Source organism: Alligator sinensis, unplaced genomic scaffold (assembly GCF_000455745.1).
Source record: "Alligator sinensis unplaced genomic scaffold, ASM45574v1 scaffold1463_1, whole genome shotgun sequence".
NCBI lineage: Eukaryota > Metazoa > Chordata > Crocodylia > Alligatoridae > Alligator > Alligator sinensis.
In genome coordinates this window covers 93968-113029 of record NW_005842628.1, presented here as the reverse complement: position 1 = coordinate 113029, position 19062 = coordinate 93968, and the positions used below count along the sequence as shown (strand labels likewise).

The 19062-nt window shown below is 41.0% G+C and overlaps 1 protein-coding gene across 5 annotated transcripts in view; it reads right to left on the bottom strand.

The window, feature by feature from the left end:
- The window catches only part of CDC16 (cell division cycle 16), a 37224-nt gene extending 18231 nt beyond the window's left edge, over nt 1-18993 (bottom strand). For 3 of the 5 annotated variants that reach the window (XM_006033388.3, XM_025215188.1, XM_025215189.1), the window contains exons 1-11: nt 18775-18993; nt 15827-16030; nt 15171-15225; nt 11123-11220; nt 9831-9869; nt 8396-8536; nt 7137-7296; nt 6243-6334; nt 5321-5454; nt 4557-4636; nt 2228-2277 (exon numbers count right to left, since the gene is read on the bottom strand). In XM_006033388.3, the coding sequence (XP_006033450.1) occupies nt 2228-2277; nt 4557-4636; nt 5321-5454; nt 6243-6334; nt 7137-7296; nt 8396-8536; nt 9831-9869; nt 11123-11220; nt 15171-15225; nt 15827-16030; nt 18775-18822 (1101 nt within the window). In that variant the 5' untranslated portion in view covers nt 18823-18993. Of the gene's footprint in view, nt 1-2227; nt 2278-4556; nt 4637-5320; nt 5455-6242; nt 6335-7136; nt 7297-8395; nt 8537-9830; nt 9870-11122; nt 11221-15170; nt 15226-15826; nt 16031-17550 lie in introns of all 5 variants that reach the window. The other 2 variants (XM_025215187.1, XM_006033389.3) reach the window with 2 other exon arrangements.
- Nucleotides 18994-19062: the final 69 nt, after the last annotated feature.

Genomic DNA, 19062 nt, shown 5'->3' with positions numbered 1-19062 from the left:
GGGGCACAGAAGGGAATTGGTGAGGTTTTATTCACCAAGGTGCCCCCGGGGGTTACAAGGAATAATGGCCACAAGCTAGCAGAGAGCAGATTTAGATTGGACATTAGGAAGAACTTCTTCACAGTTAGAGTGGCCAAGGTCTGGAACGGGCTCCCAAGGGAGGTGGTGCTCTCCCCTACCTTGGGGGTCTTCAAGAGGAGGTTAGATGAGTATCTAGCTGGGGTCATCTAGACCCAGCCCTCTTTCCTGCTTATGCAGGGGGTTGGACTCGATGATCTATTGAGGTCCCTTCCGACCCTAACATCTATGAATCTATGAGGAGGCTCTGAGGCTCAATTCATAATTAAAAATCCTAGAAAAATTTTGCAGACACGATGAAGACCCCTTACACCTGAAATGTGATGCAGTAAAAGTTAAATGGAAATTTAGATTTCCGTCAAACATTTAGTACCACAAAAAGGACACATTCAGTCCTCAGGTTCAGGAAATTCTTGAAGCTCACCGGTACCATATGTATTCGCGTACTACATGCACACCTTTCCCCACAAAAATCAGCCCTCCGAAATTGAGGTGTTTCTTAAGTAGGGAAGCTTTTTTTTTTTTTTTTTCCTTTGCAAGAACAGAAGCATGGAAGACCAGAAGCATAGAGATGATGTGCTACAAGAGGGCTACCAGCTTCTCTCAGGCAGCAAGCAGGAAAGAGAGTGGAATGCAGTGTTAATCCTTTCATAGACTCTCTCAAATTTGCATTAAAACACACATCTAATTTCTCCCTGGGATCTTGTGAAGTACGGAGATACCCGTTTTTTCTCTGGGACAATAGCAGTTAATTTGAGTTAATTGCCATTTGAGCTGCAAATTACACTGTGCATTATGACTGTCCTGAGATAGTTCGATGCAACCACCATTGAAGTCTGGGACAATCAACCCCAGGATAAACCAGCTCTCTCTTTTGCCTTTGTGACTAGCTGTGAAAAGGTTAATATTAAACACAACCCTCGTGCTTGCTGTCTCAGAAAGAAGTTGGCAGCCATCTTGCAGCACTACCTCCACAAAAAGCAGCTAGCTCTAGGCCAGGACTCCAGAAAAATAGTTTGTCCTCTATATTTTACCTTCTAAAAAGGAGGTGCATATCTTATCTGGAGGCATGTGGTATGTGAGAATACACAAAGTTTTGGATATAAGTTTGCAGCCTACAAGTAAAGCTACACAGCAGTAACCCTGGAAGGCTTTGAATTTTGCACACTTGATATAAACTTTGTATTAGCTTTTTAAAATTTGTTTTCTAAAAGAGAAAATAAATTAATCATGAACAAATGCAACTCATATATGTAAGCATACAAACATATTTGAACTTTACTTATCAATTATGACAATACTTCAATAAGTTTCAGATTTATATAGGATGCTCATTTGAATGTGTACTCAATGAATAAAAAAGTAATCAGAACTCTTGGGGAGGTGATAACTTTTATTAGACCAACTAGATGGTTGCAAAAGAAATGTTTATCTGCAAGTTTTTGGGTGCGCACACCCTCTCTCAGGCATAGAAGAGTACAAAGATTGTAATATTTCTCCTAGGTAGAAATGAAAATTCATATTTCACAGGACAGCAGAAAGGAGGTGTACGTACAGATATGCTTTTTTCAGATGTAAACTACTCCAGATAGATGTATATCTGGAACTGTATACCTGTATGTACTTAAGTAAGTAGAAAGCAGCAAACTGCCTGCACAGTATACTTTTAAACTATCACAATATTGCTATTTATACACCACATTTCTTCAACCATCTAAAAGTAAGTTCTCACTAATGCCAAGTCTGAAAGTTTTAAAAGTTAAAGCCTTTTTGGTTAATTAATCAAAAGCACAGGAAACAATTCTAGGCAGTAAAACATGCTTTCCCTGTACATAATCTCCAATATGAAGGAGCAGAAAGATGATTAAGACTTTTCAAAAAATGGCTTAAACTATATAACAAAACTCCTAAAAATGATGAAGACCCTCACCATCACAGAACTTTGAAAGAATTAATTATATAATATCTGATATGACAGAAAATGCTTGAGTGTTTATATTCGGAAGCATAAAAAATATTCTATTTTACGTTGAATAGTTTAAATATTAGGTATTCTAAAACTAGATTTAAAACCTTGATCAATTCCTGAGGTTAAATATATTTCACATAAGGATTTTTTTTTATTTTAAAAAGTAAAGTAAAAACTTACAGGATTGTTTGGGTACAAATCCACCAATTTATGAGAAAGATAGAAAAGCTCTGTAAAGGGCAGGGGGTGGGAGGAGAGAAAATTATAGTACATTAAACAAAAGACAATTCTGGACAACATATAGTTATAAAGTATCATTACATGCATCTCGCACTACGTGTTGAAAGTTAGTCTATAAACTCAGAGCTAAATGTTTTACTCTTTAAACAGATACTTTAAAAAATGACCCTTTAACTTTCTATTTTAATCTATTTTTACAAAACCTAAAGCTTGAATAAGTTTGTGTGTATTTGAATACAAATTCAAAGCACTGTAGATGCACATAGATAGCATTTCTCCCAAGAGAAAGCTGCTTGCCCTGGGATCCCACAGACACACACGTCCATTGTCCCACTTTAAGTACCTGTGAAATAAGTGAGGTAAAGTGTGATAATATTTTTCCCCAGGACAATGCTGTGTATGTCCGGAAATTAACCACAGCTCATTCAAGTTAACTGCCAGTCATCCCAAAACAGACCTGTCAGAGGGGCAGCAATACAGCTTGAAAAACCTAAGTGTATAAACGGCTATGCCACTTGTGCTTTTACCAGAGTTAAAATCTGGTTGAGTCATGATCACCTCAAATGAGATGTCAGTTTCCAGCCTGAGTATGTGAAGAGCATAACAGACATGTTGTGCATTTGACTCAACCGGGTTATTAAGAAAATCCTAGCCTACGTAATGTTGGAGCAAATTAGAACATAGTCAGCTAAAGTACAGTATTACATTTTCAAAAAACATTGCCACGTATACTTGAAATAATTTTAAAAGTTCCGCTTCTTATAAATTAACTACAATGACTTGTTTCTACTTTCAACATTGACAATGTACGATAACTTAGTAATTCTGAGGCAGAATTCTTTAAACACTAAAATTAAGAGATCAAGAACCTAAACACGTAACCAAAGTTTCTGTATGTTGAATAAAAATAATCCTGAAGTGTTTTATCACTTAATTACTTTAATAAATAAAAGCAGAACTATATAGAATCATAGAAAATTAGGGTTAGAAGAGACCTCAGGAGGTCACCTAGTTCAACACCCTCCTCAAAGCAAGACTATCCCCAGTGAGATCATCCCAGCCAAGGCTTTGTCTACCCAGGTCTTAAAAATGTCCAAGGATGGAGATTCCACAACCTTTCTGGGTAACCTGTTCCAGCACTTTACTATCAATAACACTTACAAAGAGTAACAACACTACCCTCCTTTCCCCAGGTCTTCTCCTCCCCATGGGAAGGAATAACAAAAAAACCTTGTTCTCTAAACGTAATGAAAGATCCACAGTGCAAGTCTCACCACTGGAGTTCTTTCCCCCAATTCAAAACTTTAAATCGAGGCCTATTATAAAAATTCTGTTCACAGTACTTCTCACTTTTTATAGAAGTAGCTCTCAACTGACCCTCAGAAAAACTAGACTACTGGCCAAATTAAAAAAAAAAAAAAAATTGTTGACACTTGCAATTAAAGAAGCTGAAGCACACCAACTGCTTACAAAGATATACTAGCATATGTAATGGCCTACCTGTTTGTACAAAAGTGGAATTTTCATACTTTATTTCAGATTAATACACTGAAAGAGTGAAGGCCATTTGATGTCAGGTCCTCATTGTCATTTCAAATTGTTTCCAAATACTTCCAAGACCTTCTTGGAAAGAGTCTGGAAACAAACTGTAGCTAAACTATTGATGTAACTGTCACAAGAAGACTGCATAGTTATGAACAGGATCATAATTGAAGCAGTGTTTATAACTGCAAATAGGAAGAGATAACTTATGAAACAGGTCTCTGTCTGCAGGCAGCTCACTCTACAGAAAATAAATCTGATCCTCCCTGAAAAACACAATAGATCTATCCACAGATTTTGAGGTCACAAGTAGCCATTCTTAAAAATTTCCCTCTTATATTTGTTGAAAATATATTTTCTTTAATTTTTGGAAGGAAAATAAACCTACATTTACCACAGTATTCAACACACAGTAGACATTAATAAAAAGTTTGGTTCTCTGCAACTCATTGGCTATATAACTCAAGAGGCAGAAAACACTGTTAGAGCACACGAAAACCACTCATGTGATCCCTACCCAGCTCTGCAAAGTTTACATTTTTTAATTTAAAGTTTAAATTTTTTTTTCCTTAATCTCATTTTTGGGGGTTTATTTGTAGAAAATGCTACTTTCTGCTTGACTGTTGAGAAATCTATTCAAAAGGCACTGTCAAAATTAGCTATGATGCTTTTATAATTCTACATTCATTTGAGTCTTATTAGATTGTTAGTCAATAACAATTCTCACCATTTGCTTTATTCAATTCCACAAGTGTCCCTATATGCACAGGTAAACAATTTGCATGGAAGGGATCTTTTTCCATTACCCTATTAAAAACAAAACATATTATACAATAAATGGTTCATGTAACTTAACTGAATTAGAAAGAAAATAATGTTATAACAACATGTAATACTGCAAGCAATCAGCACTTGAATAAGCCAACAGTCATGTTCTAGCTACATGATGTTACTACCATAATAATAGCTAATTTAGAACCAGCTAGAATTAATTTAGCTGAACTGGTTAACAAAACACTTGGCAGATGGAATATGCAATTAGGATAGCAATCAAATATTTCTACTGACAAATTTAGTATACTGCCTTTACAACATTCTCAGGTCCTGCCACTGCTGGAAGCAAGATTAGATTCAATATAGCACTGTCTTTGCTGAAAGCTTATTTTATTTTACAAGACCAATAGTTTGAGTACTGACATGTAGTAAATCTAGAGCTTAAGATAAAGAAGCTTTATAGAACACTATCACAATTTGTTGTGTGTTTTGTTCAAAACAAAACATATTTATTTTCACAGTTTCTTAACCAGCTGGGACTTTGGTATGAAACCATGAAACTTACCTCAGCTGAGATAATATTAGTTTGCAAAAGATACATTAAACAACTGAATGATAGATTTGGGTATATTTGTGATCATATGATATTTCCTACATGACACCTGAGAAGTAGCAGAAATAAAATCTTGAAATATCACAGTTGCTTTATGTACTTACACAGATGTAAGCTTGTAGCACATTTTGAAATCACAGTTATAATAATGTCTTTCGGCTAAGGATACTACAACATCCAGATTGTCCTGGAGGCCATCTACAGATTCCGGAATCACTGTTTCACTAGGTTTGTTATACTGAAAAAGAAGGCATTTTAACAACCATAAGAATTTGTATAAAATGAAAAAAATGATTTTAATAATATCTGCTTTTAGGTTCTGTCTGAAATAATAATTCAAAGGTATTTTAATATTTTTCTGGATCTCTTAAAATTCTGACTTGTGCTTAGAAGGCCTGCATTAAGTAAAAAACTAATATTTATTAATAGCTCATTGACTCATGTCAACAAGTTTTAGACAGTGAAAGATATTTCATTACCAGTTTTTCAAGTGCAGTCTCTGAAAGAACAATGCTGAGTGACAGGGCACTTGCTGACCCATGTTGGCCAATGCTGTGGTGCAGTTCCAGCAACAGCACTTTAGACATAATATATTCTTACTGTAAAATCCCTTACATCCTTTTATACAAACAAGCTTCAGTGCACCAACATTATTAAAGCAATTGTTACAGCATTATTCTATACTTGGATGTTTCTCAAAAAACTGCAAGTCAGCCAAGTAGAGATTTTCATCAAACGAAACTATAACATTTGTGGAATAAAGCCTACATGAAACTCTTATCTTGTTTATATTTCTATATATGAAAAGCAGTAATATAAATTAAGTAATTACATTTAATAATTTAATGAACTGGGTAATTTAATACATGAGGTAATTATAAGCAAAAGTAAAAATACATTTTTTAATTTTGATGTTTCAAAAGCTCAAAACAAAACACAATCATATAAAATTAGCATTTAGGACAAGTTTTCCAATTCAAACATTTTTTTGCTTTTCCTTTTTTTTTTAATTTGTTTTTTGTTTACCTTTTTCAGTTTATTCTCAAATAGAAAATGTAGCAATTCTTGTTCTTCCATACACTGTTTACTAAGAGGTAGAGATTCAAGCAGTTCTTTTTCTGTGTAAATTAAAACAAGCACAAAAAAAACCCAAACAAGTAAAAAATTCACAGGGCTCAAAAACACAAGTTTGAAATGTCTGTTCCAATACAAGTAAAGCATCACGTTATTAATGATCCTAAACAACTGCATTATGATACAGTAATCTTAAGCATGAAGGTGAATGACTGAATTCTTACTTTTTAAATTCTTCTCTACAGAACTTAATTGAGTCAAATTCAACTTGATGGAGTACTACAATCTACAGTTTTATATTGACTCTAGGGTTAAGGTTTTTCACTGAAGAGGGGGGCACTGGATAAAACAATTACTTTTAACCTTTTTCCATACACAATGCCAAAAACAACTATGACTTTTCACCGTAATCTCACAATGCTTTGTGGTTTCAAAGGACTATGGCATTGACCTCATAGAGAAAACAGATGCTAAATCTAAGTAATGGGCATGGAAGTTACTGGAGAAACTAGCCACAGAGGCTGGGCTTACTTGGCTCTTTTCAAGTCTTAATAGTTACAGAATTTTGCTGATTTTTAAGATGTAGTAGTCACCTAACATAACCCAGAGATTGCACCCCATGAGCTGAAATCTAAAGTTTAAGTGCAAATTTCAGAAAGTTAGAATACTTTATCTATTTAACATAACCAGAACCTTTAATAAATACAAATAAAACTGAGTACATGCTATTCTTTCAAATTAGTTCAGAACTAAGATTTGTAATACGCAACATTAATTTTATTCAGGACTGTGAAACTGGAGGTTTAATTTTGTTTACATCTGAAAAATAAATATTGTTCTCCAAACCTTCTTGTGCTGTTAACATGTGGTGTGATGTTAAAAGGTCAAATGCTTCAAAGCAGTAAACATCAAGCTTCAATGCCTCTTTGTAGCTGTAGGTTGCTAGGGTTCTATTATCCAAAGCATCATAGATCTTCCCTCGCAAAAGACATATAGAGCTCTTAATCTGGTGGAAAAGCAGGGCTGGAGGTCAGAGACTGAATCAATGTTTGCAATTGGGTTTTGAGCACATAGCAAATGGACTCCCTGAAAAGTAAAAAGCATTTTACATGATGCGATTTGATTTTCTAGTACTACCTTGAAATTTAAAAAAAAAGTTATTCATAAGCTAAACCAATTTAAAGACTATAGCAGGCTTCTAACAAATGAGAACTAGTAAAATATATGCTTGAAAAAAGTAGGCAGTCAGTATTTCAAACAAGGGCCTATGAAGATTAAAGAAACCACTGGCTTAATGTATTGTTTCACAACTATAAGATATCCCAGGAATGAATTTGTGGTTGTAGGAGAGGGCTTAAGTGTGAATAAGCAGAATTCAGCTGCTTGTGTTTGGATGGGGGTAGGAATATGAGTTTAGGCATATGAAACAGAATACCCAAATCAGGATGAGGGGAAAAAAGAGAGATTAAGAACAATTGGTTCAAATATTTAAAAAAATATTTTGGGTAAGGACCAATCGCATTTTTTATTGTATAGCAAATCATACATGTTTCAGAAATTTATGGAGTTAATAAAACAGTATTATTATAAATAAAATTGTTTTGTACCTTTAACTCTGATTAGAGCACAAGTCTGTCTAAATATGGAATCAAGCAAGAATAACTGCTGTACTTTAAGTACACTTCCTACCTTTCAAATACAGATGAGGAATGGCCCCTTGAAAGCAGTACTGAAGTAATTAAAGTAATACCTCATTAAAATAGTTGATGGGCAGAGGACTGCTGCTTTCTGAGCCTACAGTGCAAGTGAACCTATGTTGTCAAATCTCAAGTCACAACTCAGCAAGCCTAGAATTTAAATCTTCAGCTAACAATTCTGAGGAAGTATTTGCATGGGACTGCTACTACTGACAGGCCAAGATAATTATTCCACAGAGGCAATAACCAAGGCAGCTAATAATAATAATAATGCTCCTCAATTTCAGAAACAGGTTTCTGAGAAAACACAGTGAAGCTGATTGCAGTGCCAGTACTTTGATAAATACCGGTACTAATTAAACATTTTTTTCAACAATTAAAATATGATATTTAAAAAATGATACTTACAGAGGACTGTGACATCTCCCAATCACTGCTGGAGTCTTTGAGCCCACTTTCATCTTTCATGTATTTCTCAAATAGTCTTTTGTTGATTGGCTCTTCCATGTCAAGAATATCAAGGGCCTGTTGATGCTCTTTTGCAGCATACTACAGGAAAAAAAATGATTTAAGTTTTAAGCATTTATATAAATTAAAGCACAAATAAATATACTATCATAAGAAACGCATAAATGCTTTTAATAACCTAGGGCATTATTTGTATTTAGACATTTATTTTGGTTGCGGATTAATTTATCAACATAATCTAGTAGCCCATGTGTTTGTCTGCACGTGCAATTAAGGCACAGCAATGAACTCCAGCACTTATCACACTGGAATGTATTGCTCCTGGGCATGCTGGCTGAACATGCACTTAGGACCACAGCACACTTGAGTTGGCTTGGAGCAGCTCTGGCTGGCAGAGGCCCCCGGGAGTCAGCCTGCCAGCCTGGGGCTGCTCCTGCCCAGCTCAACATATTGCAGCAGGCAGCCCCCACACTGAAGCACCCTTGTGCCCCAGCCAGCCAAGTCAGCATCTACACATGCACTGCTGCACACTAAAAAACTGCAGCAGTGTAAGTACAAGTACTATCCTCTGCAGAGTTTATTAGTTTACTGAGGCTTAATAGGGCTGTACCTGTAAACGCTGAGATGTTTACTGCAAAGCTAATTAGGCAGCTCCACAGTAAATGTCTTGTGCAGATGCACCCCACTAGTATTAGTAGTTTATTAAAACATAATTACTAGTAGACTAGTAGTTTATTAAATATTTCTATATTGTACAACCAAACAATTAAATTAAATCAGAAACTGGAAATTAAATTATTCATAGGCATTTATCATATTGTTTAACACTGTCTGATTATAGACGTCTAAAGATATTTATCTTGAAATAAACAACAAATTGCAACAAATGATACAAAACCCTACTGAAATACATACTATTCAATTTTACTTTACTCATTCTTCTACATATGTAACTATAAATGCAACACTTTTGCATTTATGGCACCACTACAACAAAGCCATCTTTGGGGCACATCCTCACAAACAACATTGTAGACTAAGGAAATTCTGATGCATAGGTAACAACCAAACTCCACACTCACAGAAATTTAGCATTTGGGCTGAACAAAGAGGTGTTGGTATTTTCTGGTCTCATTCAAAAGACCCACACAATATGGTTCCAAAAAAAAAAAATCTAGCTTAGAACAATGACAAAACAAGACTAGCATCAGAGAATATGAACCCACAGCTTCAGCGAATTGTTGCAAACCTCAGATTTAGACCAATACATATCCCTCCTCTAGTCTACAATCTTCTGATGTGCAAGATGCACACTTACATTGTAAGTTTTGTTTAGTTTGATTTGTTTCTAGTATTAACTAAAATATATACTTACATGACATCTTGCTGCAAGGTATCGACATGCTTCATATAACTGAGAAAGAAACAGAAGTGTAAATTATATTAAACTTAAAGAAGCTGCAAGCAAAAGTCCCAAATATTCAACAGCAAAAAGCTACTACTGTAAAAAAAACACCTGTTTTCTAACTAAAAATTTACCTAAAGATGGTACTACCTTCGCATCATTTACTTAAATCTTTGACTCCAGATTTCTCAAGCACCATTCTATCTCCTTGGTCTGAACTTATCCCCCTCCATTCCTCTTTGCACACATTAGGCACTCTTTTTCCCCGTTCCATATCAACATACCAGAGATGCAAAGTGGCGCCTGGGTGGTAGTGATACATAGGCAGGGCAGTATCACTGTCTGCTCTTCTGGCAACATGGTGGCAGTTGGTCTGACAACACAGCCTCTTCTATTTTTTCATCCCCATTTTGCTATGTTACTGCAACATGCTTTTATATCTCACAGTATTTCCTTTCTCTCTTTTGACTTTAGTGTCACACAGCATGCTGTTTAAGCCAGCTACTGGATTTATTCTGCTCTCTTTTCTTCGCGTCTTGCAATCTGGTTAACCTTTTACTATCTCAGCAAAACCTCCCTTATCATAGTTATTAATGATCAGACCCAGCCTGTGATGCACTTCAATATTATTTTTAAGTGCTCTTATTCCAGCAATACTTTCTCCTTTCTAGGCCTCCATAACTATCACTAGCAAAGTGGGAGAAATAGAATAGCACAGCCTTTGACCAACTCCTTGCTTTCCTCATATTTGTCCCTCCCCTTTCCTCTTTAGAATTCTCTCTGACTTTAGTTGGTCCTACTCTTTGCATTCTGGCTACATGAGCAAGTGGCTATATTTGTTTTTACAGACTGCATAATGCAATACAATGCAGTTACTTTCCCTTTAGATCAGTGGGAGATAGGCCTTTTGGCAGGTGTGCCACAAATTAGCCCTAAAACCTCTCCAAGTGCTAGTTCGATCCCTTTCCCTTACCTGCTATGCTGTTCTGCATTCTGCTTTCTGCCCTGTGCTCCCTGTCTGATCTGATGCTGTTTTTTGCTCCTTACCCTATCTGGAACTGTGCTACCTGTCCCCTCCCAATCTGCTGTGCACCACAGAGGCTGTCCGCATCACTTGTGGCACCCATGCTGCAGCATGGCCACTCCTTAGACCGTAAGATCTAAGGGGGGCAAAAAAAACCCCTACATTTAGCACAGATCAACTGCTTAGCAGGTGTTTTGTTTTAAAACAGAAGTAATACTTCTTGCCTGAAATTACTTGCCTTATCCAACTTGCGTGATCTCAGGGCATGTGCTGCCCTATGATACTGTGCTGTCAAGTAAAGACACTGGGCCAGCCAATAGATGTCCTGAGGTTCCTCTTTATAAAAATACAAGATTTATATTATTATACTTAATATATGTAATATATTATATCAAATTAAACACAATTCTAAACCACTTTATTATAAATATCACAACTTTTGAAAGGCATATATATTTTCAGGTCATTAGAAAGTTATTATCCTACTTTTCCTTGTACTAATCATCTCTAGAATTAGAAATTAATAATTAAACCTTCACTTTGTGATAATTAAAAATGCACCCTAGGGTACATGTCTGAAATAAGAAAAGATGGAAGTTCACCCTCCAGGACTCCAGCAAAAATAACTGTCAAGCAAGAATGTAAACAATCTACCATCAGTTTGCGTATCATAATAGAAGGGGATTATAATTAATGAAGACAAGAAAAACAGCATGCACGACTGTTATAAGTAGATCCTGCCCCTGAATGAGGCCACAGAAGAAAACACAGGTGTCATCTATTTCTTCTTCCCTTCCCCACACTTAAAGCTTTTGTGGAATCAAGTACTTGTTAAATAAAACAATTTTTTCCAAGTTGTAGATGTATAATAGTACGCTCAGATCCAGTAAGAACTTACGTATATGTTACACTTTATGTACCATTAGTAATTCAAGCTTCTGCAGGATCAGATTGACAGGCTGAAAGCCCTGGGGCTCTTTAGCCTGAAAAAGCGCAGGCTCAGGGGTGATCTGATGGCTACCTACAAGTTTATCAGGGGTGACCACCAGCATCTGGGGGAACGTTTGTTCACCAGAGCGCCCCAAGGGATGACAAGGTCGAATGGTCACAAACTACTTCAAGATCGTTTCAGGCTGGACATAAGGAAGAACTTCTTTACTGTCCGAGCCCCCAAGGTCTGGAACAGCCTGCCACCGGAGGTGGTTCAAGCGCCTTCATTGAACACCTTCAAGATGAAACTGGATGCTTATCTTGCTGGGATCCTATGACCCCAGCTGACTTCCTGCCCTTTGGGCGGGGGGCTGGGCTGGACTCGATGATCTTCCGAGGTCCCTTCCAGCCCTGATGTCTATGAAATCTATGAGATTTATATAAAGTCATTTTAAGATAGATACAGATAAAGAACTGAAAATAAATATTTGGAAAAAAGATCAATTAATCTGGGTGACACAACCTGTGTTAAGTCATGATATACTGGGAGAGTCTTCAAAATTGTCGACACTTTACTATTCTTCAAAATACAGAAGATATAGCAATGCTGGTTCTATATATGTAAAACAGACTAAGCACTACGGAGCCACTGCAGGAAACAATTTTACACTGAAAAAGGGATGGATAAAACAAATTATTACAGGCAGTCCTCGGACTTACGATACAATTGGTTCCTGAAAACCATGTCTGAAGTCAAAACATAACTTGGAACCGATTTTCCCACAGGAAACGTTATAAATGGGGGATTGGTTCCTGAACCAAGGCCCAATACCCTATTTTCATCAAAAATAACCCAGGATTTTGTACTCAATCAATTATAGATAAGTAATATAGTTACATAATGTATTTATATTGTAAATAGCAATCATATTGATTTGGAAGGACTTCTTTGAGGTGGCTTTGCTGGACTTTTTGAAGGGTTCTTGGCTGCAGTGCTCCATCTCTCAGCTGCCTTCCACTCACTCCACCGGTCTGGCACAGGCAGCCGAGCGGGTGAAAGGCAGCCAGGAGCTAGGGCAGGAGCTGCCTGGCTGAAGCTTACTCCCTGCTGTGCTGTTCTGGGCTGAACAGGAAGAGGAGCTGAGCAGCACCCAGGCGGTTGCAGCTGCACTAGGAGCAGCCTGGCAGGTGCAAGTGGGAGCATGGCACGGGCTGCCCCAGGTGGGAGGGGGCAGGGCTTGGCAATGGGTCAGCTCTGATGTGCTCTTGCCCCTCCTCCACCCAGCCCATGACAACTCATCAAAACTCCATATGTTGCCCCTGGGCCCATAAAATTGCCCACCCCTGCTTACAGGTACTGTGCTGTCTGGCCAGCGTGCAAGGCGGTCAATGCTCTCTTTCCCAGTCCTGCACTGTTTCCTCCCTCCCCCTGCAGCTACCCAATGGTGCCTACAGCTGCTTCTTTGAGGACTGCCATCACTGCCGCCCTCCCACACCCCCAGCAGCATGCTCTAGCAGGCTGGCAGACATGTAGACAGAGATGAGATCTGTAGCCCAGCTCTTGCCCTTCACCCTCACAAAATCCAGAGGTCAGTGGGTGTGGCTGCAGCAATGGTTGCTGGTGTATGAGACACTACAGGATCAGACTCAGCAGCAAGCACTTCCCTTGCCTGCTCAGGCACAGATGGTGGGGAGCAGGGACGAGGCAGACAGTGCAAATAGCAGAGCACAGGAGGGTTAGGCCCTGCCCCCCCCACTCTTAACTAATACCAGCTAGATCAGTTAAATCCTAGCTGAATTCAGGTTCTAGCTCAGCAATTCTAAAATGGGGTCCTGCAAAATTCAGGAAAGTGAAGGAGAAGTACTTAAAAAAGATTGGCTAAAAAGATTGAGCACTGTAAGTTAAGTAGTATATTTTCAGGCCAGGAATCAAACATGTGTAATCCTTCTTGTGTTCTGCATGTTTGATTATGTTTATGTTCTATACTGGTAACTTTCTGTATTCTGTATCTGTATAGCCTCATTTGTATAAAGGTTTTGTGGGCTATTCATGCCCATTTTCACTGCTTGTGGACTTAGTTTATACTGTCTGAGGATAGGTAAAAGTGTGCACCAGTGAAGAACAGGTGGATCAGATTGTGTGTCCACCAGCCCTCCCTTCCAGATGTATGAAGTTTGTAGGCACAAAACCATTATTAATATTAAGCTATACAAAAGTCAGACTACACTGTGAGGTGTGCAGAGATCTGCAATGGAGTGGCCTTCAGTTTTAGTACAAAGTTGTGTGTGTAAGGAAAGAAGAGACCCAGACAGGAGTCATTCCTGGGACGGCCTTGTGGTTCACCAGCTCCTCAAAGTAAAAGTGTTTCTGTGCACAGGACCTCATAGTAGAAGCCTGACATTCATTGTAGTTAAAACTGAAGGTCAAGACTGAGAAGTACTTAGGTTTACATAACTTGAAGGGGACTAGCAGTAGCCACCCCAGCGATGTGGAGCAGCAGTAACCCCTGGAGGCAGCAGTCAGCGCAGCACTCCCTAGCAGCAATCTCTACCAATGCGCCCCAGTGGCCAGAGCAGTGGACCCCAGCCTTGCATCCTAGCAGTGTCCCCAGCATCAGAGTGGCAGTAAATTCAGCATAGGTCTTCCTCCTGAGTACTTGCTATTTTGGTTGGCGTATGCAGTAAAACCCCAAGAGCAGAGCAGCAACCCCTGGCAGGGAAGAGCAGCAAGGTTTCTGGGGTAAACCTTCCTACCAAGCATTTGCTACTTTCGCTGCCACGGCTGGTAGGGCCCCTAGATGGTACCCTTAGGGGAGTTTCCCTTCCCATCTGCCTGGACTAGGTGGGTGCTGAATTGGTTTGCTGGTAACTATGACCTCTGTAGAGTTTTAGTTACTATTATAATAGTTATGGTTTTGGTTATGATCCCCATTTGCTCCCCTTTTTCCCCTTGTAATAAACCCTAGTTTAATTTAATATTTGCTTGAGGGAGGAGGCCTAATCACATTAGAACACCTAGTTAACATTTATTTTCCCACGTTTCTGGGTGGGGGTTTGAGCTAAATTTAAAAAATTGATCTTTACCCCTAAATTTGAACCCAGACCTTGTTACTGCTGCCCGTTACCTGGCAAAAGGGTTACGCATGAATGAAGAATGGATTATATTCACTTGATTTTTGAGCTGGAATCATTGATGCACTAGTTGAATAGGTAGAATTATAAAGAAATTCGCAGAAGAGCAATACATAAAAAAGCCTACAAATATACAAGTCCCTGAAAAAAAATCAATAGGAACAAGTCTGAATGAAGTTAAGATTTTAAATTATATGAAATCTGACATAAAAAGGATTACTTACCATGAGATAGTGAAGCAACTTTGTCTGCCCAAAATAGGGCACTTTGATACTGTTGCTGTAGAAGAATGTTAAAAGTGTTTAGATTAGTTTAAAATATATTTGGGATATTCTAGTTACCAACAGTAACTACACCACCACCAAAATCTTCACAAACGGCTATGAAGGCTAGTTTTTGTATTTTTTATGTTAAATTAACTGATGACCAAATAATTCACAGCCGCTAACACATTTACAAAGGCCAAATTATGCACTTCCCAAACACTTCTCAGCAATTTACCCAAGTCTGAGAGAAGGGGCCTTGAATCTTAGGAATAAGGGACACGGAAGATCTAAAAGTATTATTTATTTATATAACATCTTGCACTTGACTAAAATACTATTTGTAACAAATGGAAATCTTTCAGGCTGTGGTAAAAACAGCTTTTGTTGCTGTGTCTGTATTTCTTATTTCCTTTTTGATCAAAGGGTCATGTATCTTTAACCAAAACATTTTCTCCACTCAAGCTTTTATGCAGTACATGTGATTTGCTATTTCTTCTGGGATAAAAAGCAACAGCATGAAACTTGCATAAATAAAGCCTAAAGGGGCATTTTGAACCTAGAAGAGCACTATATAAACAGGAAGTGTACAGTCATTTCTCTGTAGCACCACCTACCATTACACCCCACTGGGCTGCTCCCGACCAGCCTAATCTCTCTTGCTGGGCAGAGCCAAAGGCTGTGGCCGGAGTGCATGCTCTTGCCACAGCCCTTCCTGAGCTGACCCTGGATGCTCTGCTTGGAAATGGAGGGGTGTGGGGTAGTCCCACCAGCCTGGTGTGCCTGTTCTGGAAGAAGTGCATGGGCCAGACAGGGAAGGGCTGTAAGAAAAGCACAGGTTTGGGTTACAGCTGCTCCTCAGTCTAGCTGTGGAGATGATGCATGGGGCAGCTCCACCTGGCCGTGACAGCACCCAACAAAGGGGCTCACAGAATTAGGGGTGCACCGACAGAGATTTTGGGAGCCAATACCAATAGCTGATATTTAAGGAGGCATATCAGCCAATACCGATCTGACTTCCAATACAGCTGCATGCAGCTGGTAAGTCTGTTGTAATGGAAGGGGAGTGGGGAGGGAAGGGGAGTGGAGGCAGATCAAGGCCCCCCCTCAGTGAAGAAGGGAGGGGGCAGGTACAGGCACTACCCAGCCAGGGTGAGGCAGCACATGGGACAGAGCCGCAGCTCGTTGGGGTTGGGGGTTGATGATGAGGGGGAGGGTGCCCCTGGATCTGCGTGGGGCAGGGCGGGCAAGCGGCAGCTGCAGGCTGGACTGAGCCAGACTCTTCTCAGTGGGGGCTGGGTTCAGGGTGGGCAGCAGTGGCAGTGGCCACAGTTTTCCCCGGTACCCCCGCCACGGCACTGCTCCCAGTGCTGCTGTCACCCCGCACACCCCTGTTTCAACCCCCCACCTTCACCCACATGCTGGGAAGAGCTGGGGCTGTGGCGGGCAGGGGGGTGGCACTGGGAGTGGCATGGGGGGAGGGGGAAGAGGGGGCCGCCGAGGTGTTTTAGCCAAAAGCACACCGCTGCCATTTTCTGCGTGCTGACATGCATTTCACCACTTATACAACTGCATGCAGTGCAGCACAGTGCACACCAGTTTGCATGCAGAGCAATGCAACACATCTCTGGCGCACTGGATCACAAAAATGTGTGTGTACAAATACCCATATAGAAGCAGGTCCAGAAGGGACCTCCAGAGGCCATCTAGTCTAACCCCTGTCTGAGGCAGGATCATCCCTATCCAAATCCACTGTCTTATCTCTTGGCAAAACTAGTCAACCCTGACACAACACACAATATAACCCCCATATCAACCACAGGCAAAGCAGGGGGACCACAACCACCAACATCCAGCTGCTTTAACTGGCTGTTAACATATGCTCAAGAGATCCCAGGGAGACAGCTGCATGCCAATTAAAGAGGAAGACAAACTCCACCCACACTCCTAATCTGTACTAATCTGGGCATGGGGCAAAATTCCTTGCTAACCCCAAATATGGACAGTAGTCTTACAAAGAGGTTCAATTATAGTTTCTGTGGGATAGCTTGGACGGGGATGATTCTGCCTCAGGCAGGGGGTCATGCTAGATGGCCTCTGGAGGTCCCTTCCAGCCTTGCTTCTCTCTGATTTCTATGAAACATGGTGACATGGCTGTCCCCAACTGGCACATGCCTACCTCAAGTGCACCAGGTTGCAGCCTCTCTTCTGCCTCCTCCTGAACCTACAGTTGAGGTCTGGCTGCACTTCTCCCTGCACCTTTACTGTTATGCGCTCCCTATCCCGTATGTGGCCCCACCAAGCCCTGGAATCTCCTAGTCAACCTCCTCCTGGCTCTTACCAAGCTGGCCACCTATAAGCCCAGGAAGAAGCCTCTGGCCGGAAGGAACCTGGGTGAACGAGGCTGATGTCCTGTAACTCCTCCACTCACCTCTCCGAGCAGAGTTTCACTCTCCACTTCCGCAGTAGGTGTGTGAAATGTTAAATGTTTAAACAATACGTATATTTATACCAGTAATACATTACCAGTTAACGTAAAGAAAGCAGCACAGTGTCTCTAGAACAGGAAGACAGCAGGGCAGGCAGGAAGGAGCAAGGAGGGAAGAGGGAGGGACAAGTGGGGGGGACTAGTACCCATAACCTAAGAGGAAAACAGGGGGTGGACTAATGACTCATCAATTAGGAGGTTCCCAATCTGTGGCATTCGTTTACCACCCAGTGGTCCCCAGACAACCTGTCAGTGATGCACGTTAACAGATTTATTATAATTACTCTATAAGACAAAAAATTGCTGGTGGCACTTAAGGTTGTATCATTTTAAATTGGTGGTGCTCAACCTGTCAAAGTTTGGGAACCACATTAAGCAGTTAGCTGCTCCTTCCCAGTGCTCGCCTTCTGCTGCTGCCCACCACCTCACAGGTCCAGGGGAGCCCCCCACCACCTCCATCTCCCCCTTGCCCTCCCTCCCACCAACAAAGGCCCAAGGGAAGCAGCTGCTAGCAGCAGCCCCGTCCCAGCTGCTGTGCTATCAGTTAATCATTTAAGCAATATCATTAGAAGAGCTTAAATTGACACATTTTTAAATTATATTCCCATCCCTAATCCACAAGCTCCCTCAACTCTTTCACGGGCTAGCGGGTGCTGGCCAGTGTCCCCTTCCGGATCCCTTATTTTGACCCTGTGACCTCACTCCCTTCCCTGTTCCTGGTTTTGTTTACCCCAAGAAATTCATGGTTCCTTTCTCAGTCCCCACTTGTTTAAGGGCAGGTTATACATTTTCTTGGTGGTCCTGTGCCCACAATCCCTAAAAGGAGCAAATCGGAGGACTGACCCCAAGCAAAGGGGCCAGCCCCTCCAGCCTCAGGTCCCAGCTGGAGCAGCGGTGCCCCCGGGTCCCCGTCCCCATCCCTGGCTGCTCTGTCCCCGAGAGCGGTCCAGATTTTCATCTCGAGGCTTAAAAACCACCTGACACAGGGAGCAGCAAGGGAGGATTTCCGCCCCCGCCCCAGGCTGCAGCATCCAGCAGAGCACATGCCCAGGGCCAGGTCCCCCCCCCGGCGCGCACCTGGTCGATGTATTGCCGCACGCGCCGCCGCAGGTGCTCCAGGTTCATCCTCCCGCGCGCGCCGCAGGGGAGCGCGAGGTCTCGTGAGAGGGGAGGGGGGATACACGCAGGGTAACGGCGCCCCCCCAGCCCCGGCTCCGCCGCAGCCGCGTTCCACGCCGCGCGCCCCACACCAACGCTTCCCAGCGCCGGCGTTACAGTGCGCCGCCGCGCCCCTTCCCCCGGAAACGGCGGGCCTAGGAGAATGGTTCCGGGCGGTTCCAGCGCCCGGGGGCGGGGCGCAAGATT